We start from the raw sequence: 10,461 nt of genomic DNA, 5'->3' as shown, positions 1-10,461 counted from the left end.
GCATATTAATTATTTGTGGGATTTCATGCTTCACTTTTGTACCCTAATACACTGAAACGGTGTTAACAGTCTGGCAGAGGACCTGAAAGCAGAGAACTTAAAAACTCTTTGTTCGATTTGTATTGCTTATTGTCATTTATGCTTAGAAATATTTAACCATATATGCTTAGAGGTGTATAATCGATTGTGTAGTGATATGTGTGATCCTTAATAGTCTGCAAAGGCTTGGTGTGCATTCCAGAGTGCTCTGGCATTCACGCCCACATCCTGGGAGCATGGGAGAGGTCTACCTTCTCTTATTGTTTTATGGTAGGATAAACGTAGCTATGTCAGTTTTAGTCTAAGTGCCTTTTGTTTAGATGAACTGTTGGACTTCCAAACCAGCAGGGTTAGCGAAATTGTTTATGGGGTCACACTCTGACCCCACACTCACACACACACACTTACACAACACACAGGCAAGGTACTCTTTGTTTGTATGTAGACGTCGTATGTTAATGAACCTATGCATATTCATGTATATTCATATTCATGCCCAGCCAGGCTCCACCATCAGCCAGCAGGCCCAGCCAGGCTCCACCATTAGCCAGCAGGTCCAGCCAGGCTCCACCATTAGCCAGCAGGTCCAGCCAGGCTCCACCATCAGCCAGCAGGCCACAGCTTGGCTCCACCATCAGCCAGCAGGCCACAGCCAGGCTCCACCATCAGCCAGCAGGCCACAGCCAGGCTCCACCATCAGCCAGGCTCTACCATCAGCCAGCAGGCCACAGCCAGGCTCCACCATCAGCCAGCAGGCCCAGCCAGGCTCCACCATCAGCCAGCAGGCCACAGCCAGGCTCCACCATCAGCCAGCAGGTCCAGCCAGGCTCCACCATCAGCCAGCAGGCCACAGCCAGGCTCCACCATCAGCCAGCAGGCCACAGCCAGGCTCCACCATCAGCCAGTAGGCCACAGCCAGACTCCACCATCAGCCAGCAGGCCACAGCCAGGCTCCACCATCAGCCAGCAGGCCCAGCCAGCAGGCCACAGCCAGGCTCCACCATCAGCCAGCAGGCCCAGCCAGCAGGCCACAGCCAGGCTCCTCCATCAGCCAGCAGGCCCAGCCAGCAGGCCACAGCCAGGCTCCACCATCAGCCAGCAGGCCCAGCCAGCAGGCCACAGCCAGGCTCCACCATCAGCCAGCAGGCCTAGCCAGGCGCCATCATCAGAAATTCCGCTTCCGAGTCCCTCGTGGTGGCCGCCTCGTGCTCTCGCTTCAGTATGCCACCCAAGAAAGGCCCAACACCAGAGGAGGTTGAGGACATTAAAACCTCCCTCGGAGCGCTGTGCGGAGACGTGGCAGCAGTCAGGGCGCAGCAGGAGCTGCTTCTGGGGCTACTGGAGGAGGTAAAACAGCTACGCCTCCAAAATGCCGAAAAGGACAGACGGATCATGGATCTCGAGCGGCGGGTGGATGAGCTGGAGCAGTACACCCGTACGAACGACGTGGTCATCAGCGGTATTAAAATCAAGCCGCGCTCGTACGCGCACGCAGTGGCCGGGAACGTCGGGGAGCCCAGCGACGAGGAGACCCGCTCGGTGGAGCAACAGGTGGCGTCCTTCCTCCAAAGCAAGGGGATAGAGATGGACCTGGAGCACATAGAAGCATGTCACTCACTGCCCAGGAGGAGTGACAGACCGCCGGCCGTCGTTATGAGATTTGTCAATCGGAAGAACAAGGTCGCAGTGCTGAAACAAGGACGCAAACTGAAAGGCACGGATGTTTTCATTAATGAGCATCTGACACGAAAAAACGCAGACATCGCGAGGAAGGCAAGGCAACTGAAGAAGAATGGTAAAATACAACATACATGGGTAACAAACTGTAAGATTTTCATTAAGCTAAACGGGACACCAGAAGAGGCAAAAGTACTGATAGTGAGGAACATGGAGGATCTGGACAAGTACAACTGACACTAATGTATCGAGGTAATATATAACTCTAATGACAATCAAATGATAAATACACCAACATCTCTAATTACACCAGGAAATGACATGGACATGTTGAAATTAATTCTTCAACAGAAAGTAATTGATCTAGATTGTGAATATAAGGAGCATAATATAATAGATCCAGAAATAGATTCTGGAAGTAACTTTCTCTCTACTTTTGTTAAAAATTGTAATTATTTCACTCAGGAACAATATGAAAAAGAAATTAACCTAGACGGGAAGCTCTCATTAATTCACTTTAACAGCAGAAGTATGTACTCTAATTTTGATTTCATTAAGGACTATTTGCAACAATTTTCTCGCCCCTTTAGTGTTATAGCCATCACTGAAACTTGGTTCAATGTCGATAAAGGAATAGATTTTTGTTTGAATGGATATGATTTAAAATACATGAATAGATTAAATAAGGCGGGCGGCGGGGTTGCTATATATGTTCATAACTCTATAAAATATAATGTTGTAACAACTATGTCTATGGCTATTGATGGAATTTTGGAATGTTTGACTATTGAGATCATGAATGAAAAAAAGAGAAATGTTATAATAAGTTGCATATATCGGACACCCAGTTCAAGTATTGACACTTTTAATGAATGGATAGAAAAAACGTTTGCTTCGGTGAACCAAAAATTACTATTTATCTGTGGTGACTTTAATATTGATTTGCTAAACCCAACAAGGTTAAAAGCCATTGATGATTTTACTGACACGATGTACAGCTTATCACTATATCCAACAATAACAAAGCCAAGCAGAATAACATCACATAGCGCCACTATTATTGACAATATTTTTACTAATGTCATGGATTTCCAAATTAATAGTGGCCTGCTTGTCTGTGATATAACTGACCACTTACCAGTTTTTACTTTGTGTGACTGTGATTTTAAAAAAATAGATACCAAGATCATGATAGCAAAGCGAACAATAAATGAAGAAGCAATTCATGCCTTCAATTTCGATTTAGCACAACAAGATTGGAGTTCGGTGTATGAAGAGTCAGATGTGGACAAGGCTTATGACAATTTCCTAGATATTTTTACTATGTGGTACAATAAACATTGTCCTGTAAACGAACACATGACAAAGAAAAAAAAGATAAAAAGTCCTTGGCTCACAAAAGGAATTATTAATGCTTGCAAAAAGAAAAACAATCTGTATAAACAGTTTATCAAAGTAAAAACAAAAGAAGTGGAACAAAGATATAAAGCATATAGAAATAAATTGACTGATATTATAAGAACGAGCAAACAACTTTATTATAGAAGAAGATTATATGAAAATAAAAACAATATAAAAGGAACTTGGGATGTGTTAAACAACTTAATTAAACAAGGATCTTCTGGAACATCATATCCTGAATATTTTACTGATGCAAATGGTGAAAATCACAACATGAGTAATATTGTCGATGGGTTCAATAAATTCTTCATAAATGTTGGCCCTGAACTAGCAGCGGACATCCCGTGTCATAAAAATGAAAATATCAGCAATATAAAATCAAATCCCTTTTCACTGTTCCTCTCAGCTACAAATGAGCAAGAAGTAATAAATATCACATTAGAATGTAAAAGTAAGTCTTCAATGGATTATCACGACATAAATATGTCTGTAGTTAAACAGGTTATTCTGAATATTGCTAGTCCCTTAACATATATCTGTAATTTATCATTTCAGTCCGGTTGTTTTCCAAAAAAAATGAAAATTGCGAAAGTAATACCACTATATAAAAGTAATGACAAACATAGTTTTACCAATTATAGGCCTATTTCTCTACTGCCTCAATTCTCAAAAATTCTAGAAAAACTTTTTAATTCAAGATTACAAAAATTCCTTGAAAAACATCAAATAATAAATGTTGGTCAGTATGGTTTCAGAACACAAAGAACCACTTCAATGGCGATAATTGAGGCAGTAGAAGAAATTACTGATGCACTGGACAAAAATAAATATGCAGTTGGTATTTTTGTTGATCTCAAAAAGGCCTTCGACACAATTAATCACTCAATTTTATTGGATAAATTGGAAAGATATGGTATTCGAGGGAAAGCTGGTAACTGGTTAAAAAGTTATCTAACGGGTCGGGAACAATATGTTAGCATAGGGCATTACCATTCAGAGAAACTTGGTATTACATGTGGTGTTCCCCAAGGGTCAGTGTTGGGACCAAAACTTTTCAATGTATACATAAATGATATTTTTGATGTTTCTCAAGTACTTAAACTCATACTGTTCGCAGATGACACCAACATATTTTTCAGTAGCGATGATTATACTGATCTTGTAATGACTGTAAACAGGGAGCTACAATTAATAAAAAAATGGATGGACATAAATAAATTATCATTAAATATAAATAAAACTAAAGCAATGTTTTTTGGTAATTTTAAATATAATATAGAATTACCAATTATCATTGAAGGTGTACCAATTGATAATGTGAGTGAAAACAAATTTTTGGGAGTCGTAATTGATAACAAAATTTCATGGAAACCCCACGTCAGACACATAAAAACCAAAATTTCCAGAAGCCTCGCAGTTTTGAACAAAGTGAAACAATTCCTTGATAAAGATGCACTTCGTACTCTGTACTGTACCCTGGTTCTTCCATATCTTACATATTGTGTGGAAGTGTGGGGAAACACATATAAAAATACAACTAATCCATTAGTCACAGTACAGAAACGAGCACTGCGTATAATTCACAAGGCTGGTTATCTAGATCATACTCACAAATTCTTTCTTCAGGCAAAGTTACTTAAATTCCAGGATCTGGTTAATTACAATACATCCATAATTTTGTATAAAGCTTTTACTAAACTTTTACCGGCAAATTTACAAACTAGATTTGAAATTCGAGAAAAGGTTTATAATGTTAGAGGATTTGGAGAATTCAAATTACCCAGAACTCGAACAACCCGTAAAGGTTTTTGTGTGTCTGTATGTGGTGTGAAAATCTGGAACAGTCTGAGTTTACAACTGAAACAATGCAAAAATATTCATAGATTTAAATTTCTCTACAAACAGTTGGTCTGGTCACAGTATACTCAATGATGGTTTTTTAGTGTGCTCTGTAATGTCTGTTCTCTTACCATTGCTGGTATGGATTCAAGAAAAAAAAAAAAAAAAAAAAAAAGACTGTGCGTATGTATGTACATATATGCACATGTGTGTGTAGATATATATGTATGTATATGTATGTGTGTATGTGTGTGTTTGTTACTTGTAGTTATTACTGCCTGTTACCTGTGGTAATGTAATTTATAATTTATATATTCTGTATTCAGTTATGAAGGCTCTAATTGTTGCTTGCGAGCTGCAGTTTAGATGCTTGTATGCGCCCGGGGCTGTTGATGGGACTGTATGCAATAATGGGCGTAGCTGCGGGAAGTATATTGTTTTGTTTTGTTTTTTTGTTGATGAGTGAGTATAGGGGTGGGATTTAATAAGTTTTCTTCGTCCCACTCCTTTTTCAGGCAATTTTTGTTTTTTGTTTTGTGCATTTTATGTTCAATATAGGTATTTGTTGTGCCTGGAAATGAACAAATAAATGAATGAATGAATGAATGTAAAATAAATACAATAAAAGAGCAGTGTTACGGGGGAGCAGATGAGAGCAACTGGGGTCGTGCGAAGGAACGGCGTTTGCCCAGTTCTCTCCCGTGCACGAGAAACATAAAGAACTTTGCCTACTCGTGTCTTGCTTTGCTGTGTAATTAAATTATCTTGAACGTTCCAGCAAATAGGTTTGTAGCTTAAACCTATCACTCTTCAGCCATGCTAATGACTGCGCTTGCTTTATAGACATTATATACTATACTTTTAATTAAGCCACAGTATCTACTTAGTAGTTTTAATTTATTATTCTGCTGCTTAATTCTTTTGATACATTTCATCCATTATTGAAGTAAGCAAATAAAATAAGGAAAACTTTATTATTGTATATTTTCCATTTCTGCTGCTTGCTTAAAGTTAAGTAAAAGCTTAACTTGTAGTTGAGAAGGTTACTACATTTTGTCAAAAAAAAACAAAAAAAAAAAACAAAACCCCACCAAATCCCATAATTATTTTTCTCAGTCAAAGGGATAGGAAAACTGAGACAGGAAAACAGGGCCATAACATCCAACAACAAAAATCATATGATCTGGGATCTTCTCATCTTTAATTTGAAAGACTGGATGTTCCCTTTTCCACACAACAGCAGTCAGCACTGCTGATGAGAGCAGTAAAACTGTCTGGTGCGGTTTCTGTTAGTGCTGACTAAGTCTAAAAGTGGTCAGCAGTGAAGAATTGCTCTGCTCTTTTTGCTCACCGACACCAGATGTCAGCAAAGACCTGAGAGTCCACGGTCCACTGGTTTCACTGAGCTACACAGTAAGGCTCTTCTATTCTTAGAAAGGATGGTTTGTAAGACACTGGGCCCTTTTACTAAAGTGTAGGCTATAGAGCTCTTTGCATGGCGAAACTAATGAACATTAGCCGAAACAGATCAATTCAGGGGCAGGGAGAGCAAGCGGTGCCTGAATGCTGCTGACTGATGTGGGTTTTTTTGGTGAGCCATGCAGCTTAATTATTGATAGAACAGTGACAAGCAACATCCCAAATGAAATGGAGATACTTGGGTTTTTGCTGCTGCAGTGCTCTGCAGATCACCTGTGCAGGAACAGTTTGGAGAAAAGATGAATGGCTTTGTTTTGGTTAAGAGAGCTAAGGCTGTATTGCTTAAGTTCATATCAAACTGTATATACCGTACATTTATGTGTGTCTAAGTGTATAAAAAATACAGTGATGAATAAATATTTATCTGAAAAACAACGCTAATTCATGGACAGCTGGATGCTGTTTAAATTCGGATGCAAATATCATTCACTCAGATTTTATTTACAATACAACATAGAAAAAATTTGAAATATTTCAGCTGGGAAAACGTACCATTTGTGGATTTTATAGCAGATTGTGTTCATGGTCAATGATTTCTGAGCCCATGTAGTGATTTCCATGACAGAATCATGTTTGCATTTAATGCATTTCTGCCTGAAAGCCTGAAGATCACAGGTACCCAATGCTGACTTGTGACTTTGTCTGCTGCACACAGAGATTTCTTCAGAATAACAGCGATCTGAAAATGTTGGGGAACCTTTTCTGTGTATGTTTGAGGTTGTTATGCACACTGGATTAGGGATCTAGTGTCATCTAATATTTGCTATTCTGTTTTTAAGCCACTTAAAATCCTTTAATTTCCTCAAAATCGACAGTGCGCTTTATAATCCGGTGCGCCTTATGTATGAATTCTGGTTGTGCTTACAGACCTCGAACCGATTTTATGTGGTACACGGCGCTCAAAAATCTATCAGACTTTGGTAGGCTACGAAGCCGCACCTCTTGATGGTGTCTGAGCATTACGGCTACCGTAGTCAGGAGCCTCACGGAGTAATCTGGGTCCAAAACTCCGTCCGCTTCAGGTCCCAAAGTCAAAGGAACACTGCGACATCACTGAGAGTTTAAAAACTGTCTAAACTCTTTCATCTGTAATAAAATGATCAGTTTTGCTGCTTTACCAGGTGTAACAATTAGTTTAACATCCAGGCATCCATGAAAACAGAATTTATTCAATTTAACAGAGTTAGAAGTTAACAGGAAGTTAGCTCGCTAGTTCACACCTAAACATGATATAGCATGTTCTGACTGAGAGATTTCTGAAAAAATTAAAAAATTAAACGTACAACTCTGCTATCACTTTCAACATAAATGAAGACAGAAAACTAAACAGCAGTGACGTTTGTAGGGTTACTGAAGTTGTACTAGCTGGTATATAATGATGTGCTACGTGATCGCTAGCTACACAGCTATGTTAGCATAACATAAACACAGTGAAGCTGGAGGATGAACGCTAACGTTTTTCCACTCGATAAAAGTTAACAGGGGGTTTCTGATGGTTAGGGACAAATGCTATCACATGGCAGGATGCTGTAAACGGACCAAACTTCAGTCAGGAGAACAACTGAGATAATCCATTCACGATACAGGTTAGTCATTAATATACTGGAACAACATGGGAATAGAGCAGCTGCGAGAGAATTCAACATTAATGAATCAATGTTACGGACGTGGAGGAAGCAAGAAGAATGAGTTGAGTTAAAAAAAAAACAAAAAAAAAAAAAACGGTTTCTCCACAGGATTGCGTTTTGTAAAAGTACACAAGTACAAATCACTCACTCAAGAGTGGCATGTTACAACTGTGTGCCTTGTGGTCATTATTTCTTTTGATTATTAACCTTACTCATTCGGTTATGAGTGGCCAGCGGGGACAGACTGGCTGTCTCCTCCATCACCACTGACCTTTGTCTTCAACCGCAGCTAATTATTAGTTAAACCATGTTTTCATTTGTTTTTATTCAAGCCTGAATCCGATGGCCCACTGTCTGTGTTTGAATTCTTCCACTTTTCTCCTCCTTATACTTATTAAATATGCATATTTTTGTTCAGCACTGTTGACTGTGTTTGGTACAATGATTAAAACATTCTGGGAAGATGTTAGAGTGACCTGTGAAAGATTCTCTTCAAACAAATTCCACTACACACAAAAGTCTTTCTGCTTGGTTATATTCAGAAGAAAAACAATTATAATAATATCGAAGACAAATCACAATTAAAAAACTGCAATAAAAAATAAAATAAAATATAACCTCCACTTGCTGAGGGAAATTTATGTTCCATAAGTGGTTGCTGGTTGTTGCGAGGTCAAATTAGACTCTCACGGTGACCCGTAGTAAGCATGATATGTATAGCCATAACTTGCCTACAAACACTTGTGAACTAACCACCGAGCTATAGGGCAAGTTGAAAAAGTTCAAACTGCAAACTGGAAACAGATTGCTGGCCTTCAAAATAAACACATTTCAAAAGGTGCGGGCACTTAGGAGGTTGGCAAGTGTTTGCAGACAAGTTAGCATACTTCATGCAAACTATGACCAAAGTGTCTGGTGATTATGAGCATCGAGAGGGTCCCTGACTGGTCTTTAGGCCTGTGTGAACCAGACAATAGAAGACAAACAACAAACCTTGCTTTTGGTCTACTTCTCTAAATTACTGTGAACAATGGAGTTCATTCATGTTTTTTTATATTTTTGTAACTGGTGAGTTTTGTGTGTGAATTTTAACATTACTTCAAACTGCACAGCAAATTCAAAGCGTTCTTCTTTTTGTTGTCAGAGGATGGATTTTCCCGTTGAAGAGTTTGGGGTTTTTGTCAAAGGGAGTTTAGTGCCAAATAATCACACGTCTCCAAAGATAATAATGTTAGTCTATGTGTTAGCAACCACTTTTAAAGGTTTATACTAACCAGTAAACTGGTGTTTGTTTTACCACTTGATAGTTGTCAAATTATTGCCATATGTCAAAGAAGGAGGGCATAAAGTCTTTAACTGTATTTTTACCTACAAAGACATCATCTGTGGCCTGTGCCTTATGCCAAAGCAACCAAGTAAGATAGAAAAAAAAAAAAAGAGTTCTTAGTATTTAATTTCATAACAGAAACGTTTCTTTTTCACTGTTCTCTTTTTTACTCAGAATTTCTGTTATTAATATAATATAAAATAGTACTTTATTTCTTACAATATGAGCCTAATCAGCTGTGCTTGTGGGTTTCTTAAATTTCTACAGTAATATTTGTTTATAACATAGAAAAACTGAGATGTGTACTTAAAAATTATACTTATTTCTCTTAAGACATCCCAGGGTGTCTTCAAAAAGAGAAAAAAAAAGAAAAAGTAATAGCTTCACTGGTCTGGCTCACTTTATTTAAAACTGCGCTGTGTTTGGCCCCTGGATTAATGCACTCCTTGCAGCAATGCAAAGCTGGGCAGGCCCGAGCCTATTTGCAGCTGCTAACCTGCTCAGAAGTAGAAGTTTGGCAAATAATTTTACAACTTTGTTTGCTCCGCTACTACACAGCAAAAGATCTGCATCTCTATGATATCTACAGACATACGTATTTACCACGAAAAGGACTTCAGAGTTTGTTTCAGGTGAATGCTCATGTGCATGTGCCATCTCACCTGAATAAGTATCTTCCCCAGGGACACGAAGGGCGTGCTGAGCTCTGTTAGAAACAAGCAGCCGATGAAGAAATCCCCCTGGTCCTTTCTGAAGAACTGAGGAGCAGACAGAGCACACACAGACTGAGCAAACAAGCGCAAGCATGGAAAACACACACACACACCTTCTCGAACAGTCTCAGCGGAAAAATGCTTGAAAAGACAAGGAAAATATCAGACTTTAATCATGTGTTTACACTGACTCATACAGCTGGACTGGAGCTGCTTTCAGCCACCCTCATGTTCCTCTTAATTACCATAAAATATTTGTTTATAAGTAATAATTTTTCCTCTGTTATTTTACTAAAAATAGTCTTAGCACTGCTTCTGTATCTTTCTATAATAATTTTTATACATTTTTCATTTTATA

At 38.9% G+C, this 10,461-nt stretch overlaps 1 protein-coding gene across 2 annotated transcripts in view; it reads right to left on the bottom strand.

Moving 5' to 3' along the window:
- Nucleotides 1-10,461, bottom strand: part of tlcd3a (TLC domain containing 3A) — a 52,715-nt gene that overhangs the window by 4,892 nt on the left and 37,362 nt on the right. For both annotated transcript variants that reach the window (XM_026182334.1, XM_026182333.1), the window contains exon 4: nucleotides 10,053-10,148. In XM_026182334.1, the coding sequence (XP_026038119.1) occupies nucleotides 10,053-10,148 (96 nt within the window). The remainder of the gene's footprint in view (nucleotides 1-10,052; nucleotides 10,149-10,461) is intronic.

Source organism: Astatotilapia calliptera, chromosome 10 (assembly GCF_900246225.1).
Source record: "Astatotilapia calliptera chromosome 10, fAstCal1.2, whole genome shotgun sequence".
Lineage (NCBI taxonomy): Eukaryota > Metazoa > Chordata > Actinopteri > Cichliformes > Cichlidae > Astatotilapia > Astatotilapia calliptera.
The sequence above is the reverse complement of the archived record's forward strand: the minus strand, read 5'-3'. Positions and strand labels throughout refer to the sequence as shown.